General features: G+C 38.6%; 2 protein-coding genes and 1 pseudogene across 3 annotated transcripts; 1 reads left to right on the top strand and 2 right to left on the bottom strand.

Moving 5' to 3' along the window:
• The first annotated feature begins 284 nt into the window (after positions 1–284).
• On the top strand, positions 285–3,568 carry LOC137738409 (3-ketoacyl-CoA thiolase 1, peroxisomal-like; annotated as a pseudogene). The gene is made up of 8 exons (XR_015955006.1): positions 285–605; positions 698–824; positions 914–1,009; positions 1,094–1,152; positions 1,297–1,918; positions 2,003–2,642; positions 3,118–3,193; positions 3,270–3,568. The product of XR_015955006.1 is annotated as a 3-ketoacyl-CoA thiolase 1, peroxisomal-like (transcript).
• A 13,351-nt stretch (positions 3,569–16,919) lies between these two features.
• Positions 16,920–18,422, bottom strand: LOC137735970 (dihydroxy-acid dehydratase, chloroplastic-like). Its single transcript, XM_088682224.1, has 6 exons — positions 18,306–18,422; positions 18,138–18,208; positions 17,804–17,905; positions 17,577–17,657; positions 17,227–17,385; positions 16,920–17,154 (listed from the first exon to the last, which is right to left on the bottom strand). The coding sequence occupies exons 2-6, from the start codon at positions 18,174–18,176 to the stop codon at positions 17,104–17,106; spliced, it is 432 nt and encodes a 143-aa protein (XP_088538350.1). The 5' UTR covers positions 18,177–18,208; positions 18,306–18,422; the 3' UTR covers positions 16,920–17,103.
• LOC148691529 (dihydroxy-acid dehydratase, chloroplastic-like) lies at positions 18,306–23,301 on the bottom strand. Its single transcript, XM_088682223.1, has 8 exons — positions 22,642–23,301; positions 20,778–20,824; positions 19,389–19,543; positions 19,099–19,293; positions 18,915–19,026; positions 18,723–18,791; positions 18,566–18,624; positions 18,306–18,428 (listed from the first exon to the last, which is right to left on the bottom strand). Exons 1-2 carry the CDS (start codon positions 23,215–23,217, stop codon positions 20,792–20,794), a joined length of 609 nt encoding a protein of 202 aa, XP_088538349.1. The 5' UTR covers positions 23,218–23,301; the 3' UTR covers positions 18,306–18,428; positions 18,566–18,624; positions 18,723–18,791; positions 18,915–19,026; positions 19,099–19,293; positions 19,389–19,543; positions 20,778–20,791.
• Positions 23,302–26,954: the final 3,653 nt, after the last annotated feature.

Genomic DNA, 26,954 nt, shown 5'->3' with positions numbered 1-26,954 from the left:
ATCTCTAATTGGATGGATTAGGGCGAGAAGAGCTCTGTACTTTTAGTCGAATAGGGAAAAGAAACGGTTGAGGGAGAGAAAAAAAATTTACTTTTTCGGATAGAAGGGAAAAGGAAACACGCGCTGGGCTATTTCATCTGAAAATTGAGCGCGTATATAAAAATTTGAGCATTGAATTTTATTCCGTCCTCTCGGGCCATCGCAAACCCTTTGTTATTTCTAATCTTTTTGCGACGTTACCAATGCCAAGGTCGCAATTACTTTCGCTCCACCATCTAGCGCGCATATTTTGTGTTATTTGCGACGGCCGTGCTATCTGATGCAAAAAACCTGTCGCAATAAGGCCTTTTTCTTGTAGTGATCTTGGTTTGTGCATGCATGCATAAATCAAATATATTGTTCAATATGCTCATGAATCTGTTCTTGCTTGCTTGCTTGTACCCACCAATACATTCTTGAGCCAAGCATGTGCATAACTGAATCAGTATTCTTCCTTGATGAGCCGTGTCTTCCGTGCTACTTAGATCCCCGAAAAGTCGAATGCGTGTATTAGGAATTTGATGAATGGATCTAAGTGGCACATAAGCTTCTCAGTAGCCCCCTCTGTGAGTATTTCTGAACCATGTCGATTTTTTCCGCATCGGCACTGCCAAATCCCATTAATGTAGACGAATGGATAATAATTGCTTTGTTGTAGGCAGTTGTAGAGAAAACCAAAGTGAGCCCAAGGGAAATTGGGGACATTATTGTGGGTACAGTGTTGGCTCCGGGATCTCAAAGAGCTAGTGAGTGTAGAATGGCTGCCTTTTATGCTGGCTTTCCTGGTATGTATACCCCGTAAGCAAATGTAATGATCCTTTAGTATCAATTGTTTGTTAATCATTGCCATGAGCATGATGGTTGTAATGTGCAGAAACTGTGCCAATTAGAACTGTGAACAGACAATGTTCATATAGACTTCAGGCCATTGATGTAGCTGCGTCTATAAGGGCAGGATTTTATGATATTGGTCAGTCTTTGCCGAGGTCTTTGTTATTGTCGCAGGATTGATTCAGTTTAACTTATCCCGGATTATTTCATGCATGAATTGGAGCTGGGTTGGAATCTATGGCTGCAAATCCAATGGCATGGGAAGGATCAGTTAACCCTAATGTACTATCTCTCTCTCTCTCTCTCTCTCTCTCTCTCTCTCATGCACATTCTTTTTGTACATTGTTTCCCTTTTACATAAATAGTTTCTTGTACAAATGAAATCTTAACAGGATTGTATGATTCCTAAATTTGCATTACGGTCAGGTGAAGATGTTTGAACAAGCCCAAAATTGCCTTCTTCCTATGGGAATCACCCCTTAGAAAATGTCGCGCATCAATTTGGAGTTTTACGGAAGGAGCAAGATCAGGCAGCAGTTAGTTGAATAAATCTTTCTGTTTGGTATTGTACTCTAGTTTTTCAATGTTTAGTGATTTTTTTTGGGAATTGTTATTGGCACTCCAAAAATCTCATTCTACACTCCAAACTTTCTATATTTGGAAAGAAAAATACACTTGTGAGGAGTGTAGAAGGAGATTTTTGGAGTGCCAATAACACTTCCCTTTTTTTTTAAAATACTTGTTTTAGGTTGACTCTCATAGGAAGGCAACTGCTGCTACTGCCGCTGGTAAATTTAAAGACAATTATTCCCGTGGCAACCAAGGTAATATACAGTTTTGGCTGATTATATTTGCATACACTTGTGCAAGGGCATGCATGGTCTTGATGTGGCACTGATTTGAGTGAATTAAAATAAATCGTCAACCCAAAATCTGGTGAGGAGAAAACTGTTACAATTTATGTTGATGATGGGATTTGGAACACAACATTGGCAGACCTAGCAAAGTTGAAGCCTGTCTTTAAGAAATATGGGAGTACCATTGCCTGGTACCTTCTGACAGATGATACAACAATTCATTTAAGAAGTATTATTGCATTATTTAATATCATCATTTGGTATATCCTTTTTAGGTAACTCTAGTCAAGTTAGTGATGGTGCTAGAGCTGTTCTCTTGATGAAGAGAAGTGTTGTTGAGCAAAAAGGTTTGCCAATTCTGGGTGTATTCAGGTATGCTACTCGGTGAAGTCGTGCATCTATTGGACAGTTGGGGCAACCTTATTTTTTTGTCTAACCTACTATTTCTGCCTGGTGAAATTAAGATTTGTGGAGTCCATGTTCCTTTAATTTTTCAACAAGCAGGATCAGAAGTGTGTCCTTATAGGTCTCAGTGTCCAGCATATTTCTCTGTATCTTTGGGGTTCAGTAGTATTATTTCTATCAGCATTCTTACATAATTTGCTACCTTATATCTAATAAAGCTCTGAACTTGGATCTTTCTTGGACAAACAAAAATGGCACAGTTCTATGTTGGATAAGTTTTACTTCATACACAGTAATCAGCTTCTTTCACTTAAAACGTATGAAAAGGATTTCAGAACTTGAGGGTTGGCTACTGATGTGGGATCTCGCTTTCTCTAAACAAATTTAACTATAGTGTGCCAGCTTTTGCATCCCAATATCTTTATTGTCGTAACAAGTTGGGACTTGATTCTGAAAAGATCAATGTTAATGGAGGTACACTTGCCATTGGTCATCCACTTGGTGCAACAGGTACATACTTAAAATTCCACTTTCCATAGGCTCACAGCACTGTGTTTTACTTTCTTCCAGTACTTTTATAGATTAATGGATCCTGAAAGGGTAAGTGTTTCAACTAAGGGGAAGCTGCTCCATTCTTAAACCCGACATGTGTAGTTTCTCTTCTTTTTATTGATCTTGTAGGTTCTGGATTGGTTTATATTAGATTTCCCTTTTGCCTCTCTGTAGCTTTCAGAATAGCGTTTGTATCTGTAAAAGCTAAACAGAATAGTTTCGATTTGCTAACAGATTAAATCATCTGTTAAATTTGTCTCTAAGTGAATTTTAAAGTTTACATAATAATAGATACTGAATGCGTCATAACTCATGAATTAAAACTGTATCAAAATTTTATTTTCAGAATACGAAATTTGAATTTGTTAACAGAAATCTAATTAGTTGAGCAATAGTTTGTTGATTGTACTGAGACCTCATTTGATCGTTTTAGGTGCATGCTCAGTGGCCACTTTATTGCATGAGATGAAGTGACGAGGAAAGGACTGCCGCTTTGGAGTGATATCAATGTGCGTAGGCAAATAATTCCTCTCCTCTTTTGTGTGCGTACAAGTAATGACAATGGATGTCATTTGGAAAATGCAGGCACAGGCATAGGGGCAGCAGCTGTTTTCAAATGGGGGGGACTGCGTTGATGGACTGTGTAATGCCCGCAAAGTTGAATCCCACAATCATCTTTTATCCAAGGATGCTCTGTAGAAAGGAATATCTATCACACATCTTTGTGTTCGTATGAATAATGTAGGGTTGAGAATGAAATTTGTAATGATGCCTTGCAATAAGGTTGCTTCATTTTCTTTTTCATTCACGACCTTTCCATGCCAAACCAAACAGAACGGATATCCATCTTTGAAATTGAGATGCAAAATTCTTGGAATCCCAAATTTATCTCTCTTATTGGAATAGAACTGACATTTACACCTCTCATAGATGTAAAATGAGATGTAAATGTGACTTTTACGTCTAAATTTGCATCTCTCCATTAGAGATGTTCTAAAAGTAGAGCGAAAAGGTGAACTTCATTAGTGTGAGAGCCATGTCGACAAGTGATTGTGTTTATTAACATAATAAGGTGAGCAACTTCTCAACTGAGGTCTTGTTTGGCAACTCGTATAAGGGACTGGATAGGATTAATAATATTGACCCAGTTATTTTGTGCACCAATGAAGGGATGCAAAAACCATATTTACATCCCATTTTACATTTCCAAGAGAGGTAGATAGGAGTTACACTCCAATGAGATAGATGCAAATTTGAGATCCTATTTAATTTCCTCTTTTTGATTGGCAGGACCCACCATTAAAAAGTATAAAAAGATATTTATATTTAAGTTTTTATTTACATTTTCCGACCAATCTAAATGCTAAAATACTTCTTTCAAGACTTTTTGCATCTTCTATTGGAGATGCTCAAAGTACAGTTGTTATAATATGGTTTGTAATTACCATGTTGAAAAGTATTTAGAGTGGGACAAAGTTAGTACAATAGCAAAGCTTATGAAATAAGGAGTTGATTTCACTCTTTTTTAGTCTCACACCACTCCTTGTTTTTATTGTGGTCCTCGAATTGAATAAATCAAACAAAAAAATGAACACGATTATGTTAAGGTGCGTATGAAGTAAAAAATGATGTATGTTATCATTTACTTTTGGATAAATTATATTTTACCCCCTCGTACATCATTTTTAAAATATTTCAATCTCATACATTTACTTGTATTTTAGCTACAACTTCATACATTTGTTAGTCAAACAGTCAATTTAATTGTTAAGTCATGACGTGACAAATGCAGGCTTGATCACATTGAGCTGGCTGCTACTTTCTCAGACTCCCACATCCCTTTCCTTCTCTCTCTCAACTAAATTGATTTCAGTCACTAACATAATTCAACATTAGAGTAAAAATACGAGCTAAAATAGATCTAGGCATTCATAGGGGTTGGTGGTAGGTTGATTGAAGGAGGGGGTTGCAATGGGAGTTGTGGCTTAGTGTGTACCGTAAAGACGATGAGTTGGTGGTTGGGTTGAAGAGAAGTAGGTATGGTTGGCTTGGGTGGGTGTAGTTAGGGTGAAGATCGGTGAGGGGTCACCGGATCGACGGTGATGGGAGTGTGGGACATGATTTTTTAGGTCTAGAGTAAGACAAATTAGAGTACACATACCTCAAAAGTCCTATCATGGACTCGACAGCCTCTGATGTGGAACTAAATAAATGAAGCAGCAATGCCACCATCATTTTGTTACAGAACCAGTGGGCAAAGTTTGACCACTTTGATGAGATTAACCATTGTTGTTCTGCGAGGTACGAAAACCTAATTAGCAAGAAATCAGCAGTTTTTTATAATCTTGGAGTTCTTACAATCTAAATATTGCCGTGTACCGTAAGTAATCATACTCATAAAAAGATGAAATATCTACTTCCTAGATATCATCTGGGATTCTTCAGATTTAATAAGGAGTCATCTATCCTTGTCTTCTCCCCGATTGGTATAAATACATCCTTCTAGGTTGCAATCATGTCATACTTCTCACATACTCTTTACCATTCAACCATCATATCAAATGAATTAAAGAAGATCAATGACCAAATTTAACAAGAATGTGTGGAAGACAATGTTCTAAAACTTGGCTGAGGTGTTGGGCAACGAAGGCCCGACTCAATTTTGGCTAAATCGTTCACTTAAGGCAGGAAGGATTTAGGCGGCTGCCTAGGCGCTCACTAGACAGTCTAGGCGGCGCTAAGCGGCTGTAATACCCTAGAAAATTTAAAATATATGAAAATGTAGAAAATTTATTGATAAGTGGAAAATGCCCCCCGTTGATTAAACGTAATTTTACGAGGACATATTTTATCCTCATATATTTTATCGTATGTCTTGACATATATGGATGGAGTTCAATCCTATGAGCGTGTAGGCGAAAACCATTCATGAAACAGAATTATAATGAAGAAAATAGAGATACAGAGTTATAATGAAGAAAATAGAGATGTTTTCATTATTGGAAAAAAATAAATATATAAATATATAAATGAAATGGGGTTGGAAGCTGCCAGGTGGCAGCAAGAGAAAGGGGAACTGAGGGATGCGGGAGAGAAAAGGAGGAGGGGAGAGGACCAATGGGCAGAGAAAGAAGGGAGAGAAAAGAGGGAGGAGAGGGGGCACCAGATCCTTTTGGATCCGTGTAACCGACTCGACCCGGTTCCTTGACCTTGTCTTATCTTCTCCGTCCGACCTTTTTTCGAGGTGGTTCAGGTGTCTATGGAAAGCTCTCATCGAGCCTAACATCTCTATGGTGTTAGATTTCTAGATTTCTAACCCAAATTCACAAATCGAAGCCACAAAACCCACGGGTGTCTCAGTGGTTTTATCTTTTTTTCAGTGAATCCGACAACGATTGCCAATGACCACACCAAAAGACTCCTCTCAACCCCAAGGACAAGGCCCAAGCCTTGGATGAGGTGTTGGATTTCGTTTTGGTGGCGAATTGACAACTACCTAAATTGAGGGTTCCGGCGGTTCGAGGGATTTTCCGGCCACTTCCCGACAGAATTGGACTTCGGCCCAAGTATGAAAGTTGTTCTTCTCATTGAACTCTACAACCCTGTAAAATTTGGTAATTTTTAAAGTTCGTCAGAATTTGGAGTTTCCGTTTGCTGGAAACCACCACACGTGGCGGTGCGTGGACAGTGAGCCGATGCTGCCTTTCTAAGCTAATTTTGATATTCTGAATCTATATTTGATATGCAATTGGTGTGAATTGCTTGTTTGAACTTAGTGATTGTTAGTCACTTGAATGATTTTGGAAATGAGTTAGAATTGAAATTGTGAACTACGAATGTCTTGATCCCTTCGTAGGGTACGTAGGCAATCTAACGAGGATGTTAGATGCAGCCATAAAATAATCCAAATTTATTATTGTGCTAGATTTCTTCAAAGGAAATAAATTATCATGGTTAATAGGGTGGAAATTGGTCATGAATTTATTTTGGCCTATCACCGGATTTTAGCTTCCAAATAGAATTTTTGGATTGTTACAACGGCAGTTTAGGCGGTTTCAATTTGGCTGCAACTCTCGCATCGGATTTGCATAACATCGATTAAGTTTTTGCAGCATGCCCGGAGATAAAGGAAGAAAGAGTGCGAAGAGAGAGAGAGAGAGAAACATCACTATTTAATATTTCAATCGGTGGTGGCGTAATTTCGAATTTGCAGATCCTGTTTGAGGTTCATTCCTTTAAAGGAAGAAGAAGAAACGGCAAAAAGTGAAAGTGAATGCTTTTCCACTTTCCATTCTAATGCATCTAAAGGAGGTAATGTCCACCTTGGGGGATGTGAGAGTGGACGGCAACTTGAAGGGTCATAGATTGGTTTTTAATTTTTTATAATCTCTTACCCATATTTAACTTTGGGCTTCAAGGGAAGAAAGCCCAAAAGAACTCAACAAAGGAAATTCTGCTCGAGGCCTGGCTCTAAACCTAGATGCCTATTTCAAGACAATATGACAGCTCCCCATTAAATGCAAAGGATAGGTGCTTACAAGAGAAGTGACAACCGATGGAAATCCACCTACTCTTGGCCCAAAAGCACTTTCTGAATAGCAGACATGTAAAAAGGGTGATGACTCATTACCCTTCAGTTACTTTTGAGCAAGAAAAGAAACAACACGGTCGGGTTAATTCGCCTATAAAAGGAGAAAGATGGCCCAGAGATAAGGACATTTAACCAATCAAACAAATAAACATACAACTTGCCTCTCAGTCAAGCAAATACCCATAAAGATGTGCTTTGTCCAGATTCTGCACCCTTTAGCCTCAGACTCCCTTAGAAAGACATATTTTCGTCTATCTAAGCACTTTGCTACCTTTTCTAAATGTTGTAGTATTGATTATCATGTGTAAACCTGTTTACCATTCATCCTTCTTTAGTACTCAACCCTTTTGTAAATGCAAAGAGAAGATACCGTAAAACATTTAACCTTGCCTGATAAGGTGAAATCTTGCCCGACTCTCTTTGTATTGACTTTCAATTAATAGATCTAGTGTTATAATGTATTCCCCAGTATATATTCAAGTCATTTCTAGTCTCTTAATGATTCAAAGCTCCATCAATTCTCAGATCTGGTTTCCTTAGTGGTTTTCGTTGTCATAAGAGGATTAAAAGTGAACTAAACTGATGATTTAATCAGATATGGACTTCCACCCTCTAAGCATACAAGATAAATGAAAGTCCTTGATCTCAAGGCATAGAAAAGAACTTAATGTAGACTTAACCTATCTACGATAATCCTTTGATAACAAAAAGTTAGAATAACTTGGGGTGCAAGTAATCAACTTAAATATCCCTTGTTCTACATCTGCCATATTGAGATGGCAGTGGCACACCTTTGCACTCTTTAGTTTTGATTGTGAGCCTCAAGGCCTACACCTAAGGCCCCACAAAGGCACCTTTGAGAACTAATTGTGTCCTCCTCTTGCAGCATCCCGACAAGCAGGAGCCTGACAACCAACCGAAGTGCCAACTCCTCGAAGAGCTGTGCTCGAGCCAAGAATGCTCACCATTGAGATTTCCTGCCCGAACATAGTTTTGGCACACCCAGTGGGATCCAAATCTTATATGCCAAGAAGACAAAGGAAGGAACAAACCTTCAACTGGGGAGCAAAACAAAAACTACCCCAATATACACCAAGATCTAGCATGGCAAATCTCCCAAAAGACTTGCAAAGACCTGTCTTGACGGAAAGCCCCACTCCCTCTTAGAAATCAAAAGGGAAGGTCACAAATGAACACTTGTAGGATACCATGATGGCTGTCATAAAAAGCATGGAGAAAAATTCTCTAGAGACAAGAGAGGAAGTGAGCAGACTCTGTTCCTTAATAGGGAATCTACAAAGAAGGCTAGATCTGGAGTACCATACCCCGTAAAATAATCGTACTAAAGAAAGGATAAGAGAAGCCAGCCCTGTGAAAGAGCCGGTTATTCCTCTATTTCCTTTACTTGTGGGAAAAAGGAATAAAGGAAAGAGCATGGAAGAATCTGGAACTAGTCAGCCAGTATTGGAAGAAATTCTAGAATTGTCCGACCCCCTAATTTCATTAAATAGTATGGGGTAGAGCAGGCAAGAAATAACGAAATACGGGATGCCCCAGTTCATTGGGGAATCTAGCGGGAAAGAAAAACCTACCAAGATGGACAAGCCTTATCTTTACAAGCCATCACCAATGGCCATTAAAGGAGGAGAAGTCAAATAGAGGAAGCCCGAAGAGGAGGGAACCACTTCATCATACCCCACCTAATAATACAGCCAATCAGTAACTCAGAGATGAGTTGGCTGAGTTAAGAAGGATGGTGAAGAGAAATACTCAGCCACAAGCTCGCCCGCTGTTTAGGGTCACGTATCAGAAGCCCTACCCGGAGTTCATTGATGAGCAGAATCCTTTTCCCCTTAACTTCAAGATGCCCGTGTTCCAAACGTTGAGTGGAGAAGACAACAATGTGTCCTCCAGGGATCACATCTTCAAGTTCTCCAACCATTGTGTGGCGTTTCAAGACAACCCCAACTATAAGATGAGGTTATTTGGGAACTCATTTGTGGGCTTAGTGTCTCAATGGTACTCTTTGTTACCCTCTAATTCTATTGTTAACTAGGGGTAAATAGAGATAGCCTTCCACGAGCAGTTCTACAGGATGGAGCTAGAGATGACTATCAATGATCTGGTGGAGTTAAAGCAATATGAGCATGAGTCTACTGAAGACTTCATTATGAGGTTTAGGAGGACAAGGATGAGATGCCAGTTTCCCATCAACCATGTCCAGCTCATAGTTATAGCTCAGAAGGCCTTGAGACTACCGTTGAGAAATTTTTTTTTATGATGTGTAGTTTAATTAGCTTCAAGAGTTGGTGATTGCGGCTACTAAGTATAAGAAATTGTTGCTTGAGAAGCAACAACTAAAGCACTCTTTTAAAACACCACCTTTCTACAAAAGTAAAGCTGGCTTTCACCAAGTGGAGTTTGAGGGAGAGCCAGAAGAAAATGGTGGTCATGGGAGAGAAGCACTAGACATGTGCACAGTAGAGATAACCACTCCCTTTAAACCTTTGATAGTAAAAGGATTGATCCAACCAGTCAAGGATCAGAAGGTAGTAATGAATGATGGTGGATTTGTCCCTATGAAGCCCCCAAAATACTAGAGCTATTCCTTTGACTTGACCAAAGCTACAGAAATTTATGAGGAATTGGTGTGAGTAAGAGTGATCGTGCCTGACAGCACCAAAAAGCTGCCTAAACCCGAGGAATTAAGAGGGAAAAAGTATTGGAAGCTGCACTACACCTTCAACCAATCCATCGCCAACTGTGTCCAGTTTAGAGACTAGTTACAAGACCTCATCATTAAAGGAAAGTTACTATTAGAGAAACCTCATGCCAACATGATGATTGACATGGATCCCTTCCCAGAAGCTCCAATAAACATGGTTAGCTTAACGTGGGCTAAGGAAAAGGGAGGGAAAGCCACTTGGGAAGTGGAAGTAGAATGAAAGATCCACGAAGGAAACTCTCAAGATGCCCGAGAAATCCAAAGCAGCCATAAAAGAGAGACTTCTATTATTAGAAGTGCAGAAAATGGACTTCAAATAGAAGAAGATGTCATTTCATAAAAAGATTACAGGAATCTTAATCTAACAACTTTACATCTTCGGCAAGAGCAACTATTCTAGAAAAGTAAGTTTGCATGATGGTGAAAATTCGGCTGGGTACATGTTGCTATTCACAAGTTGGGTTTTAGAATCCTCAACCTCCAGGGAAATCTTCTCCATCTTTTCTACCTTTTGGGAGAGGTGGTTAGTAAGGGTCACTTTCTTAGCTTTAAGTAAAGACAACTACTCTTCCAAGCGCTGGATTTCAGAGTTAACCTCCCTAATCCTTTCTTCCATTGCTGACCCTTCTTCCACCAACTACTGAAGCACGACTGTGCTGTTCACATGTTTTTCCTGAAAGCACTTCACTATGTTAGACGCTCGCTCTGCCTTCTGATGCTGATCCCTTAATGCTCACAAGTTCTCGAAGAAACCCAAAAAATACTTGTACCGAGCCTAAGACAACAACTGGGCTTGGTAAAGCTCAATAAGGGCCTTCTCTGTGCCATGGAGAATCTTAAGGCTGAAAGAAGCTGTGAAGTCCCTTTTAGTCCAATCTTTGAAGATTTGATGAGCATTTTGAAAAGAATGAGACTCAGAAGATGTTGGAGGTGACTGCAGCTTAGTTTTGATTAGCCCGAACTTCTTCACCAAGTTGGGCAAGGATGATGCTGATGAAGCAGAAAGAGCACCTCTCCCACCTTCAATCACAACAATGGGGGCAGCCTCCGTGAGAGGTGTGGGAGGGATTAAAGGAACAGAAGCAAGAGCGGAAGTAGTTGTTGCAGAACTCTTGGCTTGCTTGCTCACAGGCTTAGGGACGGAGACTCCCGTGATACCAGAAACCGAAGGAGGATCTCTCTTACACACTATGCGTGGTGAAGATTTGCCTGAACCTTTTCCAAAACCCTGTTGCAACCTGGACAAACGTGTTAAAAAAAAATTTACAAGTCGAAAGAGGACAAAGTAAATCTACCTAAATTAAGCCCAAAGCTTTGGAAGGAGGTAGAGGTGGAGTTACTTCAATTAATTGCTGGGGAGAATTGTCATGGCTTACTAAAGGAGGGGAAACTGTGCTCAAACCTTCAACAGATGCCTACAAATAACAGAAGTGGGAATAAAAGCTAGTAATTAGCTTTTTAAGAAGAAAAGCAGAAGGTTTAAGTTGATGTACCTGAGGGGGAACCTGAGGTTTGGAAGCAAGCACTTCGGAGGCTTTAGGTACATCGACGGAAGTCACTCGAGAAGCCTGCAAAATAATTTCCTCTGAAATCACGGGAATCTCAGGGACTATGGGCTCCCCAAAAGTAGAAATTGGTGTTTGATGGAATTCCTGTGCTCGAGAAGGCTGGAAATGATAAAAGATGTTGAGAACAAAGAAGAAGGATTCTTGATATGAAAGTGTTAGAAGTAGACACTTATTGAGTCACTGTCGTCCTCCACATAGTGTGTCATCTTCCTAGTTGAACAATCAAAATGAGAAATGGGAGTCACCTCCAAGGGAATGGATTTTGCTCGAGTGGGAGGAGTTTGCTTTGATCGGGATAATGGAGAAGAAGTCTAGGGTGGTGAGATCTTTTCTACCCGAATCTCCTATTACAGACAGTAAGGCAGAGAGTTATAAAACAAGAGAGAAGAAAAAAAAATTCGAAGAAATAGCAGGCTATACCTTTAACTTTTTAAGGGTAGCGTCTTGATGTTCTTTGAGCGTTTGCTGCATTTCCACGCCCAAAGGCTCATCCCTTGAAACAAAAGAAGGCTTTTTGGATGCCGTTGGTCCTAAAATGCAAGAAACATTAAATTGGTAACTCTCAGGCGTAAAGTACAAACGGGAGATTGAGGCAAAGAGCACTTACTGGAGGCTTTTTGTTTCTGCCTGCCCACTACGGGAGCAGCAACAGTAGAAGGACTTGCAGCAGAGGCAACTTTTAAGGACTTGAAAGTTTGAGCTCTTGTACTCTTCCTGGTTGAGGTTGCCTGCTTGGGTTTAGGCTATTTTTCAAGCTCAGAATCAGAAGTTTCTATCACAACTGTCCGAGTCTCGGAATCTCCAAATAGCTAAGAGATATCCCCTTTAGCCTTCGAGTCTCCAAATAGCTCAGAGATATCCCCACCTTTTCCAGCCTCTCGCCTTTTAGCCTCAGCTGCAGCGTCTTGAAGGATCAGGGTGTCGGTGGATTCTTCCTCTGACCCAACACCTGCCGTTTCTATAATCCCTTGGGCTGCAAATGTTAAAAAAGAAGAAAAGAATAAAGAGTTAAAGAAAGACAAACTTACAAAATTTTCATAAAGTGTGGATTAAAAGAACAGGAAGTACCTATCAAAAGAAGTTGGTTCTTTTGAGAAACCATTTCCTTCCAATTCTTGAGCTCGCCTGAGCTAGGATAAGATCTGAGAGAAAGTTGGTTGAAAAGACGATCATGAACTTCTTGTCCTCCATACTTCTTGATCCATTTAGCCACCAACCAAGTAGAGAAAGTCGAAGTGCATTCGAAATTAAAGGCCAATGGCTTTCAGGCAGCCTTGCTCATAACCTCAAGGCTACGTCGCAGCTCGAAAAATGACCTTTTTCAGGAGAATGGAGGCTATAAGAAGTACCGCAATGAACAGAGTCAAAGAAAGGGATTAGAATGGCCTGCCTAAAGCCTAATTGTCTACTGCAGAAGTTGGGATGATAAACCTCCAGCCTACAATCATAACGATCACTGTGAACTCCTTAGGCTAAGTCTTGTGGTTAAATACAACTGATAAATTTCTCTCTACACAAGGGATTAACATATTCTCCAAAGGCATCTTGGAAGGCTTGATCAAGAAACCAGGGATATCTCCTGAGAGCAGACGCTCCCCACTCCAAGTCTGCCCGAGTCCTGCAAACTCTGAAGAAATAGAAGCAGGCAAACATGGACTGGTTTGTCGGAGGAGCCTCGACTAGGATTTGGGCAGGGGCCACACCTTTTGGGAACTCCAGGTTAGCTACCCGAAACCCTAGAAAGTACCATTGTAGCCATGGTTGGATTATCCATATGGGTCCATTAAGGTTGGTCTCAAACGGTTCACCTCGAGTCATCTCAAAAAAGAGATGGTAGAAATAAGAAAGAAAGAAAGGGCCTGTGGTGACATCGTCAAAATTATGAAGAGCTTTTACTAAAAGGATCCATTCAACCTTCATTCCCTTGGATTTGTTGGGGAAGGCATGCTTGTTAAGCTAGTACAGGAGGAAGTACATGTGCTCTTGATCTAAGTTAGCATTAGAAGAACCTGCACCAAAGTTGTTCTTCACAAAAGGGATAAAACCCTTGAAAGATGTCCCATAACTTTTAAAAGTTGCAGAGTTATATTCGAACTGAAGACGGGAAGTCGTAGTGCCTGAACTCTCAATAATCGGACGAGAAAGGGGAGCCCAGTCATGAGTCACATCCACAATTTTGCCCGATGGTCTTAGCCTGAAGACTTGCACAATATCCAGGATAGTTGGAGACATGGGGCCCCTCCTTAAGTCAAAATTGTTGGTGCCCAAGTTCCAGAAAAGGAGAGCGATGGTCAATAATTTGGGCTTCGCAACCTTGATGGTCTTTGAGAGCATTATCATTTCATAGATACCATTGTTCATCCATTTCCTTTTAAAGATAGGCTCGAGCTCATTTATCCACTTAACCCAGACTTCATCATTCATTAGAGGGAAGCCGCAGCGATGGTTTGGCCACTTGGATGAAGAAATACCTGACTCAGCCAGGAACGGGTTTTGAGTGAACCAATTGGCCTTGGGCATGTTGGCTTCTACTGAGATTGGGACCTGAGAAATCCATGCAGATCCCAATAAGTGCACCCCACCTTCTTCAAAGAAAAGTTCAGAATACAAGCATGCCCAAGAACGATGAAGGGCATTGAGCAAACGGCGTAGAGTGGCAATACCCTCACCAAATTCATAAGAAGATCGGGTTTGAGTAGCTTTTGGGGCCATGGATTAAACTTAGAGGGAAATGAGAAGATTTAAAGAGGGAGCCAGAAACAAGAAAGGTCTTTGAGGACTCTGGGAATTCTGGGAAGTTCTGAGGATTTGGGGGTTTAAAATTACTTAAGGGATTAAGAAAATTATATAAGGAGTGGTTGATTAAGGACAGAGATCGTGGGTTAGTGTAAAAGACTTTGATAAGCACCTATTGCATTATATGGCGCGCGTACCGAGTGCAGGCATGCGACAGTTGTTCAATCATTATTAGCGCCTCGGTTTGTAGGCTTAACAACAATTGAAGGGGGCATTATTTGGGTTAATATTTAACTTTGGGCTTCAAAGGAAGAAAGCCCAAAAGAACTCAAAAAAGGAAATTTTGCTTGAGGCCCGACTTCAAACCTAGATGCCTATTTCAAGACAATATGACGGCTCCCCATTAAATGCAAAGGATAGGTGCTTACAAGAGAAGTGACAACCAATGGAAATCCACCTACTTGCGGCCCAAAAGCACTTTCTGAATGGCAGAACATGTAAAAAGGGTGATGACTCACTACCTTCAGTTACTTTCGGGCAAGAGAATAAACAACACAGTCGGGTTAGTTCGCCTATAAAAGGAGACAGAGGGCCCAGAGATAAGGACACTTAACCAATCAAACAAACAAACATACAACTTGCCTCTTAATCAAGAAAATACCCAGAAAGCTACTCTTTGTCCATATTTTGCACCCTTTAACATTAGACCCCCTTAGAAAGACATCTTTCCGTCTATGTAAAAGCTCTGCTACCTTTTCTAAATGCTATAGTATCGATTCTCTTGTGTAAATCTGTTTACCATTTGCCCCTCTTTAGTACTCAACCCTTTTGTAACTGCAAAGAGAAGAGACCGCAAAACATTTAACCTTGCCCGATAAGGTGACATGTTACCCGACTCTCTTTGTATCGTCTTTCAATTAATAGATCTAGTGTTATAATGTATTCCCCAATATATATTCAAGTCATTTCTATTCTCGTAATGATTCAAACTCCATTAGTTCTCAGATCTCATTTCCTTAGTGGTTTTTGCTGTCATAAGAGAATTAAAAGTGAACTAAACTGATGACTTAATCAGCTATGGACTTCCACCCTCTAAGCATACAAGATAAATGAAAGTCCTTGATCTCAAGGCATAGAAAAGAACTTAATGTAGACTTAACTCATCTACGACAATCCTTTGATAACAAGAAGTTAGAATAACTTGGGGTGCAAGTAATCAACTTAAACACACTTGTTCTACATCTGCCATATTGAGATGGTAGTGGTACACTTTTGCACTCAGTTAGTTTTGATTGTGAGCCTCAAGGCCTACACCTAAGGCCCCACAAAGGCACCTTTCAGAACTAACTGTGTCCTCCTCTTGCAGCATCTCGACAAGCAGGAGCCCGACAACCAATCAAAGTGCCAACTCCTCGGGAAGCTGTGTGCTCGAGCCAGGAATGCCTACCATCGAGATTTCCTACTTGAACAGCATTGATATTTTTACATTATGAGGGTTTTTATTGCTTTTAAATGCTTGAGATTTATTTAGATGTTATATATATTACTTGAATAATGTTATGTTATATAAAAGTTAATACACTCACATATATATATATATATATATTTATATGTTGTTCTTTGGAAAAAAATAAAAAAAAAACATATTATTCAATAATTATTTATATGCAAGTAGCCCTTTACTACAGTGGTGAAAAGAAGTTGAGTTCTTGCATAACAACATGAGTTCAAACCCCGTCGATGACTAATTTAACACATAATCTAACAAAATCTATTGTTTGACAAAAAAAAAATTATTTATATATTAAGTAAATTTAATTAATTTATATAATATTATATATAGATTTATCTAAATCTGCCTAGTCTGCCTAGATATTGAGCCCTAACTCACTACCCAACTAGCGCCTAACGTCTTTTAGAACCATGGTGGAAGGTAAAAATGAGCGTATGAATAACATTATCCTACATGTATATTCTTCTTTTTAAAAACTAACATATTATTTAATGTTTATTTATGTATTATATAGTAAATTTAATTCATTTATATTATATAATAAAATAGTTAAATCCACCTCGTTTGCCTACCCCAACCCGCCGTCCAACTGACGCTTAGTATCTTTTAGAATCATGAAGTATAAGATGAAATTAACAATAAAACTAAAATTTATTAATAAACCCACACCCTATAATCAAATCCAACCATTTTATCAAATCTTACCATCATGCAATCTTTATCCTACGTTCATTATAACTAAAACCCTAAGATGCTCTCATAGAAGAAGAAGAAAAAGAAAAAGAAAAAAAAAAAACTCTTTTTTGAATGATGGATGATGATTTTGAAATTTTAAATTCTGCAATTAAAATATGAAACGATTTATGCAAGTGTTTTCAATTCATTTCAAAAAAATTTAATGTTTAGGAACAAAATCAGCACCTTTTTCAAAGCACAATTGCTAGCAGATTGGTTCTGTTATTTTCATTTCAAATTCAGATTTTTCCAGAGCATAATTCAAAGGCGTAAACAGAAATTTCAAGTGTGGTCGCTGTAACTGCTATTCCAAACCAAACATGGAACCTCACAAGCTTGGAAAAATTAGACCTCTCAAGAAATCATCTGACAGGCGGAATTCCATCGTCACTATCAAATCTCCATTTCTTGTCTTCATTTACAGTTGCATACAACAACCTCGAAGGAAAAGTAGCATCCGGCAATCAGATCGAAGGCCACTTCCAAACAAATGCCAACAAATGAATTGTAATGAAAAATAAGCGGTTGGCAGTTTGAGCTTCCTACCACTCCTACTCATCAGTCACGCATCCCCTTGAAGCCGGCTCCACGTTCTTGATGTACTGCACATAAAGAAGATATAACACTCATAATACGGGGAGAATGGTTGCAGAACAAGATTCTGACATACAAACCTTGTACGAAATTCCACGGTTAGCCTTGTATGGTGGGGGAATATACTTGTTTTTCCGCATGTCCATCTCTTGATCGGTTAACTGGACATCCATTCTCTTGTTTGCGACATCAACGTTGATCATGTCCCCATTCTCAATTAATCCAATAGGACCACCTTCCTGAAAACAATTCACAATCAGCACTCTTTTTTCATCTTTCTTATCGCTTTCAAGTTGCAACACATTAGTTTTTCATTCTCTTTGTGGAACACAACTAAATTTTCAGTAGCGATCAAGGCGCCAAAGTTTTTATGTAAATCCAGTAACATGACATGAAGCTCGCGGAAAAATGAATGATAAGTTAAAAACACCCGTGCTTCAGGACATATGTGGCCAACAACAAATCCATGCGAACCACCTGAAAACCTACCATCCGTCAATAAAGCAACCTCCTGCAGGACCAGAAGGCAATATCCAATGAAACGTCCATTAGGAAACAATAGCAACATACCAACTAAAAAAGCAGTGCAATGCAGCTTGAACTTTAAGGGATCACCCAAGCAAATACAACCAAAAAATAGAATTTGAATAGCGCTACCTTTCCTAGTCCTGCACCCATTATTGCACTGGTTGGTGTTAACAATTCGGGCATGCCTGGTCCTCCCTTTGGCCCCTCTCCTCTAATAACAACTACTTTCCCCTGGAAGATGACAAATACAAATACAAGTATTTACATATTCCTTTTTGACAATCCAGTTCATTTTAAAGCATTATGCCTAGGATTCAAACAGAAAAAAGATCTCTCACTAAGATTTCGTTAAGCATTACGGAAATTTTGATTTTTTGTTTTATCCAAGACCAGAATTTTCAACTTGTAAGTTTGTGAACAAATTATTTCCATAGATATCTGCAATCATGGAACAATAATCGACCTTAAAACTCATAGGATCCTTTGAGATAGCTGCAATCATGGACTCCTCTCCTTCAAAGACAAGTGCAGGACCTGGAGTATTTTTAATCAACAACTCAGCAGTTAAGGGTGTTTTATATTAAAAAGGAGAGAAACAAGTACTAACTAAACAAATAACAGAAAACAGCACCAGAGAAATGTAGCCCCTCTTTTCCTGTAATTTTTGCTACAGAACCCTCTGGTGCAAGATTTCCGTATAATATTTGCAGATGGCTGGTTTTCTTGATAGGGTTTTCCAAGGGCCTTGTATATCCTGAATGAATGAAAGGAAAAAGTAAGAAACTTTCAAAAAAAAAAAAAAGCATGAGACAGATGTGTTAAATGTTGGTCTTCAAACACATGATTTATTGACAGAAACGTCGTTAATTTAAGAGAAGATAGCTATCTTGCCTGTCCTTTAGACAAAGGAAGGAAACTTTCTGCATTCTCAGCCAGTGTCCTCCTGGTGACTGCATAACAGATGTCCTTATGTTAATGTTATATGAATTACAGTTTAAACTATTAATTCCAGATATTCAAACGATCTGTAGATTTTTAACATGCATACCAGTCATACAATCCCCTGCAACAACCCATTCTCCAAAAGGTACCGAAGGACTGCTGGTGTTCCTCCAATCTATTAAAAGAACCATTACTTGCTCGTCAAGAGAAATTAGCACCAGCCCAGAACTGATAAAACAGATGGCATATACCCGCAAAATATGCCACCAAATGTTACATTGAGTGCAAGAAAGGATACCTTGTGTACATCCTCCATGACATACTTGCCACTAGGCTTAAGATATGCAAGAAATGGAACCATATCGCTAACCTTCTGAAAATCATCTAGAGTTAATTCCAAACCAACAGACCTGCCAAGAATCTTGTCAGTTGATATTTTCATGCAAGACAATTATTAGTATACTGGAAATCCGGCTTCTCACCTCGCAATAGCAATCAAGTGCAGAACAGCATTGGTTGACCCCCCCAGTGCCATGACAGTAACCATAGCATTATGTAGTGACTTTGGAGTAATAATATCTTGAGGTTTCAAATCCATTTTTAGTAATTCCAAGAGGTATTTCCCAGCCAATCAGCACTCATCCAATTTCAATGGATCTTCAGCAGGCGTAGAAGAGCTTTTAGAGAAGAAAAAAAGCAACAACGAAAATAAAAATAAGAAATAGGTTGCTTTCAGAAATTAAATTAAATTCTGCTCTGAAGGCATCTGTACCTGTAAGGAATAGACATTTCCATAGCTTCAATGACAGAGGCCATTGTATTAGCAGTATACATCCCACCACAAGCCCCAGCCCCAGGACAAGAGTTAAGGACAACATTCTTTCACTGCTCATTGTGTATGGATCCACTTACATATTCTCCATAACACTGCAAAACGATAAAAAAAAAATAAAAAAATAAAAAAATAAAAGAAAAAAAGAAACAATTAAAAATGAAAATGTTTATGAAAATGTTTATAAAAACTGTTTTGTATTTCAAGAAAATGTAGAATAACCAAATGAAGAAGATGAAGAAAGCTTTGCAAAACTATTCCATTTCAGTGAAGGTTGATGATTAGACCAAAACGGCTACATTCCTTAGGTAAGGGAATGTTGCACAGATCCAAACCTAATGTAGGACTCCATCAGATTGTGATATATGGTGATCCAATGGCATGCAAGCCATAAGCTAGGAAAGGATCTAAGAGGTACACTTGTCATATAAGCTCAAGGTACTATCCAACACACTAACACACAAGGAACTAAAGGACAAAACTTTAAAATTTATACGGTAAGCTAATTAAACTCTAATAAAAAAATACAAATTTTATGACTAATTTTAACTTCACATTGCAAACATAGCGATTTATGTTCTGAAGCAGCTTTTTATTTTAAGTGCAAATGATATTTACATTAAGATATTATCAGACACAAAAACTGATGTGTGAGTTAACATTTTCCACCTAGCGTCTAAGTCTAGGCACCCTTTCTTAATTTTCAAACGCCTAGGGATAATCGGGATGGTGGCTAGCCGCCTAGCACATAGGCGGGGTTAGGCGGGGCGGCTTAGGTGGCACTAGGCGGGGGATTTTTAGAATAGTGATCTTGAGTGACTTTCCCTTCTCCCATAACCCTTCATAAATCTTTATGTAGATACTAGCTTATTTATTGATGAGAAAATTGAAAGAACAGCCATTTGTACCAAATGCAAACAAAACTATGTAGACATTTTTGGAGATTTAGTCAATTAACTGAACTAGCTCATATTGCACTACATTACTGGTCTTGGAAACAATTTTACTAAAATGAAAAGGTAAACACAAATAAATCCAATTCCACATGTTAGATTACTGTGGAAGCTACAGAAAGTGGCACTTCATGTATCTACTAGAATAAAATAGAAATTTTCATCTTTGTCACATTCAGTGACGGCTTCACAAAGGAAATGGAAAGAGGTTCAAAACACACATCATTTCTTATACCAAAGAAACAAAAGCAAGATGAAAACAAGACCACAACTACGAAATACAGAAAACCAGTTAACAGGACAGATATCTTTTTACTCAGAACCAAAAGTAGGCATCTCTGACATTAGTATTCAAACCTCAAATTAGAATGCATACCTGAAATGCAGATACTATATCAAAGTATTGCCTTGGAAGTGCCCAGGCTGCAAGGAAGACAAGAAAGATAAATAAAACAAATATTATCTAACCAATAGCCCGCATATTTTTCTATTGAAAAGAACATATCCAACAAGCAGATTAATTTGCGAGCAACTATGATGTCTATCACACCACATCAATCATCAGATGATAGTGTAGTAAAGAAGTTATAATATGTTCCAAGATATTGTAGGTCAGTGATACGAACTCCAATAATAAGAGAACTATTTCATGGAAACATACGCAAAGTACAGATCCAGAAGTACCAAGATTCAGAAATTTAATCCAGAGTCTTGTTTAAGTAATGAGAAGTTTAGTGCTATTTGCTGGAACTGAACTTGACTTGATATAGTGGGAGCAAACCAATTTATGTGTTTGTTCTAGTCAAGTAAAATCACATTGTTGTAAATACAAATTGGATGCACGTGATCATGGAATCTGTTTGCATATTGGTTACGGCAATACTCCTTTGATTCTGCATTTTGAAATGTATAGATATAATGTATGTGATGTGAAAAACTCTTATGTGATGAGAATAATTGATCACATTGATCACTTCTATTAAAAGTTTGTGCAGCTGAAAATTTAGCTTAGTTCATGCTCAAGTGGGAGAATATAAGATATAAGGACATGAGCATGATAGTAAGTTGGTTTTGATTTTGACAGCTGGTATGATTCAAACTGGTATAGAAGATCATATGATAAGAGGATTATATGAATTGTTAAGGAATAGGATAGAAACTGCAGAAGGATCCTATCATATCGGTTAGCATTCAAAAGGAAACGAATTTGGTTTCATGTATGGATTCTGATAAGACATTCAGTGTATTGCAATGACTGTTAGTTAATACAGTTGATATTAACTTGTATCTAATTGGTTGTGTTAAGTATTGGTTTGGTTTTGCTACATCAGTTGGTTCACATAATTACACAGTGCAAATTAAGTATGTTGTGATTTTTGGGTTAATTCTGCGATGTAATAGAAAAGATTCTTAAGTTCCATATTTTAAAATGCATACGTAAGTTGTATGTGAGGTTACGCTTTTGTTATCCAAAAGATTTGGCGATCACTTCTATGAATATGAAAGGCTGTGTGATTAATATGTTTCATACTCAAGTGAGAGAATGTTAGAATATGAGTATGAAATTGAATATTATAGCCGGTTGAAGTGTTTCAATTGACATAGAAAAGTCTTGCTAGAAAGCTTTAAACTATCCTAATTCTTGTAGGATTGTAATTCAAATATGATTTGAATTCATATTTGGTATCCTATGGTGATTCTAATAGGAGAACAAATTAGGATTGATCTATTATAAATAATGACCACTGCTCTCACAAAATATTCGCTCAATATTGAACTAAGACCTATTGTTAGTTTGAGTACTTTTGGGTTTGCAAGAGAGGAGAAGGTGCACTGTTTAGAAGTCTGATTTGGCTTCTTCTTCTACTGCAACGGTTTAGTTTGTTATTATGTTTATTGTATTGTGATTTTAATGCTTGTATAAATTTGTGGTTGATGAGCTTTATCTTTTAACTTATGTTTTCGACAAGTTTAGTCTTACATGTCAAACACCTGAATTATTAAGATACCGCCGTCTCTAGTGTAGAAAGAAAAGACCATCTTTTCAATCGATAACATAGCTTCACGAATGCTATATGACTAATGACCCAAACGAAAGCACATGGTTTACGAAAAACAAGCAGAAAGATAAACCCCGAAGAATCACAAATCAAATTTCAAATTACAGAGCAACACAGGACCCACATTTCCATCCACAATAACAATAGGGAATTTAGTGAATTCCCAGAAAAAAGACTCACATTTTTGTCACAGCCAGGGATGGAGATGTTGCCGTCGTACCACTGAGCGCCCATAACAGTCTCGATGCTGTCGGCAATCAAGTCCCGAGACTGCAAGCTGTAGCACATTCCTCTGGTACCCATGGAAATAGCATCACTGACCCCGACCGTGTTGAACCGGAACCCCACCATGCCGGCCTCTCGGACCCCTTCCTTGACGGCTTCCGAGAGGCCCAGCAGGTGCATGTTGCAGGCGTTCCCTTCGTACCAGACCGACGATATGCCGATCTGGGGCTTGCTCAAATCCTCCTTGGAGAGGCCCACGCCGTGCAGAATGCCCCGGGACCCACCCTGGGACTTGGGCTCCGTGATGCGGGAGCTGTACCTGTTGAGCTTTTGGTGCTGCTTTGCAGACGGGGGCTGGGGTGATTCGACGGAGATGGAGGGCGGCGATTGGGCGGCCTCAGAAACAGAGGCTCTGACAAAGAATGGGGGTCGGTGTTGGCGGGGCCCATGAGGGGGTGGTAGTAGGGACTTGACGGCAGCGGCGGTGGGGGTAGGGCGTGGAGGTGGAGTGAGGAGAGTGGCTTGCATCATGGCCGTGGAGTGTGGTGGTTGGTTTGGGCGTTTGCGTTTTAGGAAGGGAGTATGATTCTCTCCTTTTTTGCCACCCTCGCCTCTTATTTGAACAGTTAAGTCACATCAACGTTTTAACATGAAAAGTGAAGATGAAAAGAGATGAAAATGGATAGAAAGACGAGAAGAGAGAATCCTAGTTTTTTGGGAAGGGGATTGGGAGGAAAGGACTTTTAAAAAGGGAATGTTTTATTGGGTTTTAGCCTTTTAGTTTTTGTTTCGTAGAGATGTGGGAGGCTTCACTTTCAAATTCAGTACCAATTAGATACTACTTAACTTTAAAAAAAAAGTAGTTATGAAAAAATAGTTTTTTTTACGTTAGGTAAACTTTCAAAATCAGCGTTTTCATAGTTTTGGATAAAAATAAAAAATAAAAAATAAAAAAAAACTGCTAAAAAGGCAAGGCAGCAAAACCCAGTTTTGGAAAACCAGTTTTTTTATCACAATACACGGCTGAACAGTGCCATTAAATGAATTTTTCAAAATGGCAACCTTACCCTCTCTTTCTCATCCCAGCTCTGGACTCCACCCCCTTTCTCCAGTCGCTCTCCGGCACCACACTACCCAGATTCACCACCCTATCCCCTCCATCTCTTCTTACTCCCTAGATTCACCACCCAATCTTTTTTCCAATCCCCACCCAATACACCCGTCGCCACCTCGCAGACCATGATCCCAACCCACTCCCTGCTAGATGATAACCTAGATCCCACCCACCCATCCACTACCTCACCTTTCAAAACATGTAATGCCTTGGAAATCGAAATGCAGGAAATAGAAATGAGAGTGAGGACAAAGGTTCCAGATCGTTGGAACTCAAAGAGAAATGTGAAGGGACGAAGGTGGGTGAGGACTTTGAAATTTCAAGAGGGATCATTGATGAAAAATGGAAGAAAAGCCAGAAACATTTTAGCAGAACGAAATATAAAGAAAGAAGAATGAAAAAGTTAGAAAGAAAGGGAAACAAAGAAGAGAGGAAAAAGGAAACAATCATGAACTTTTTGGCAAAAAGAAAAAGAAAGGAAGAAAAACACATAAGTTTTGTTTTTTTTATTCTTTTGTTATTTTACACAATTACAGCTGTTTTATATAAATATTTACCCACTTTATTTCACTGTTACTTATTCTTATAGCACAACAGAAGTAGTTTTTTTTTCTTTTTTCAAAGCACATCAATAACAAACTAACCCTCACTCTCGTGATCTCATGATTCTCATCACTGTGTTTGTTTCTTGGTTGAGAAAATGCTGGAAAATCTCTTAAAGTGAGACTTGTTCATAAATTCTCTGTCATCTCACAATTTAAGGTTAATTTTCGTGATAATATTATGAAATAACATTTTTATTATAAATAGTCATTAAAATTAAAAATCAACCAATGTTGTCTTGAGCTGCCTCCATCACAATATGTTTGTAAGTCTCCAACCTCAATTTCAATTCCCATTTCAACTAATAGGTTGTTACCTTCTTTGATGCAGGTTCCCAATCGAAATCAAGGTGGTGAGAAAGTTCACATTGACTTTAGGAAGCTCAACACAACAATCAGGGAAGATCACTATCCCCTTCCATTCATTGAGCCTTATTATGAGAACTTTGAAGGGCAGGTTGTGGAGGATGTACCCCTCCATGCCATGGGCTCTAATGGAGCTTAAAAGAGAGGTATTGTCTGACTGGAAGACGGTAAAGCAAGTGTTTCTTAGGAGGCAGCCCATGCATTCAAATAAAGAAGACCTAGGAATCTCCAACAATCCACAACCAGATTTGCGTTCCTAAACCCTACTCTTTATTGCTTTTACTTTACCATGATTGTTGTGTTTGTTAGTTGTGTTGTTTGTTTGTTTGAGTGTGAGTCTTTGTTTGAAACATTGAGGACAATGTTTGGTTTAAGTGTGGGGGGGAGGGGGGTAAACAAGCTATTTTTGCATGATTTTCATGGGATTTTATCACCTATCACTTCTAATGTTGTTTCTCACTATTTTAAGTGTTTTTAGTGTGTTTTGAAGTGTCTTTATGTATCTTAAACAGAAAATACGAAAATTTGAAAAATAGTTTTGAAAAACCCAAAAAGAGTTGTTTTAGAGTTATTTTTGTGTGTTTGTTTGTATTTTAGGGTACCTTCCAACACAATGATGAGGATTTGGTTTTTAATTGCATGACTGTTAAAGAAAGATACAAACATGGATGAAAGTTTGATTTGCTCTTTGGTTTATGCTTAATTGTAATTGTCGTTTATGAATTCACATCTAATCACAAAGAAAAAAATCAGTTTTTGTAACATGCTTGAAAGAAGGAACTCAAACTAACGCTACAACCCTGAGAGACTTGAGCCTAAACTTTGTTTGGAGAGTTATAAATCTGAGGATTATTGTTTTCTAAAGTCGTTGCATGATCTCATCATTTATTTGCTTGGTTGCTACTTAGAATGCGTTTCATCATTATAGTTCCAAATACTAGAAATCATGCCCATTTCATTCAAAGCATGATATTGATTGCATAGCATACAATAAGATGAAGTTGTTTAGTTAAACCAAAGCCAAAAAACCTTACCCCTTGCATATGTATTGTAGGTTTAACCCCTTTGAGCCTTATTTAGCCTATTTTCTTTGTTAGCCACATTATCCTTACCTAGCCTAGAATAGGACTATTCATACCCTTGTTCTTAAAGGATAGTGAAGCATGACTTAAATGGAATTCCTTTTGATCAACGTTTTGCAGAAAAACAAGTGTGGGGGAAGGGTTTTTATTGAAAAAAGAAGAAAAACGAGTGTGGAGGAATGGCTTGAATTAATTCTTCCAGATGTTAAGCACATACCTAGCCTCTTTTGATCTTCAAAAAGGTCCATCCACATCGCTCCATGCATGTGCTATCCATTCCAAGCCCAAAACTACTCTAAAATGCTCCAAATTGCCTTTTCTTGCCACTTTTCCATTTGGACCTACAAACGCATGAAAATAGCTTAAAACACTCTAATAAATATAAACTAATTGAGTAAATGCAAGGAAATAAGCTAACAATGTTGCATAAATATGCTCCTATAAAAAACCAATCATATGATGATACTTTACGAACATTTCATATGTTAAACTAATCTAGTTTAATATAAAGGGCAATGGTTATTGTTTTAAGTCGTCTCATATAAATGTTATATGCTTAAACGATAAGTCCAAGGAATATGTAATTGAGAGAATGTGATCTAAAGAAGTTAGATTCATGAGACCATTCTCTTTTGTATACATATCCTAAACGTTTCTGATCATAGGATTGCCAATTGGGCATTGACAGTCTATTAAGATCAGTACGTGCTATGTCTTCTCTTAGGAAGAGTGACTGGTCTTGAGTCATTGGTGTGACTGACACCAAGACAAACATGTAGGTGCTCAATAGAGAATGAGTCCACTGAACATGATGAACAAGGAGTTTTCATATTCATGTCACATGAGAACTCATAGTTGGGATAATGCAAAGTAGTCCTTTGACTTGAGGCATCATAGTTGTCTTGTGGTTAGGTCCTTGATCTTTTAGTTGGGGTTAAGCCACTTAGCCATAGAGGCAAGTGTGTGCGCAACAAGGGATCCCTAACCTTCATACCGTTTGAGGGAGAATACTCTATGATATGATTAAGAATCTTTGGCAAAAAGATGAATGAGATTTAGGAAGTCGTTCCAAATCACATTCAAGGTAATCATCCAAGTAAGAGA

The sequence above is a fragment of the Pyrus communis genome, chromosome 13 (genome assembly GCF_041283825.1).
Source record: "Pyrus communis isolate YQ-2024b chromosome 13, ASM4128382v1, whole genome shotgun sequence".
NCBI lineage: Eukaryota > Viridiplantae > Streptophyta > Magnoliopsida > Rosales > Rosaceae > Pyrus > Pyrus communis.
Note: the sequence above shows the minus strand (reverse complement) of the source record. Positions and strands in the feature narration are given on the sequence as shown.

Bases quoted from the DNA above. Each gene is read 5' to 3' on its own strand.
- LOC137735970 (XM_088682224.1), bottom strand. From the start codon at position 18,176: ATGATTGCAGCTATCTCAAAGGATCCTATGAGTTTTAAG. The intron at 17,658-17,803 runs GTAGCGCTATTC...CTGGTCCTGCAG, and splicing joins TGGGTGCAGGACTAGGAAAG to GAGGTTGCTTTATTGACGGA. The intron at 17,155-17,226 runs GTTTGTATGTCA...CTTTATGTGCAG, and splicing joins ACCGTGGAATTTCGTACAAG to TACATCAAGAACGTGGAGCC.
- LOC148691529 (XM_088682223.1), bottom strand. From the start codon at position 23,217: ATGATGCAAGCCACTCTCCTCACTCCACCTCCACGCCCTACCCCCACC. The intron at 20,825-22,641 runs GTGAGTCTTTTT...TCTTCCTTGCAG, and splicing joins TCCCTGGCTGTGACAAAAAT to CCTGGGCACTTCCAAGGCAA.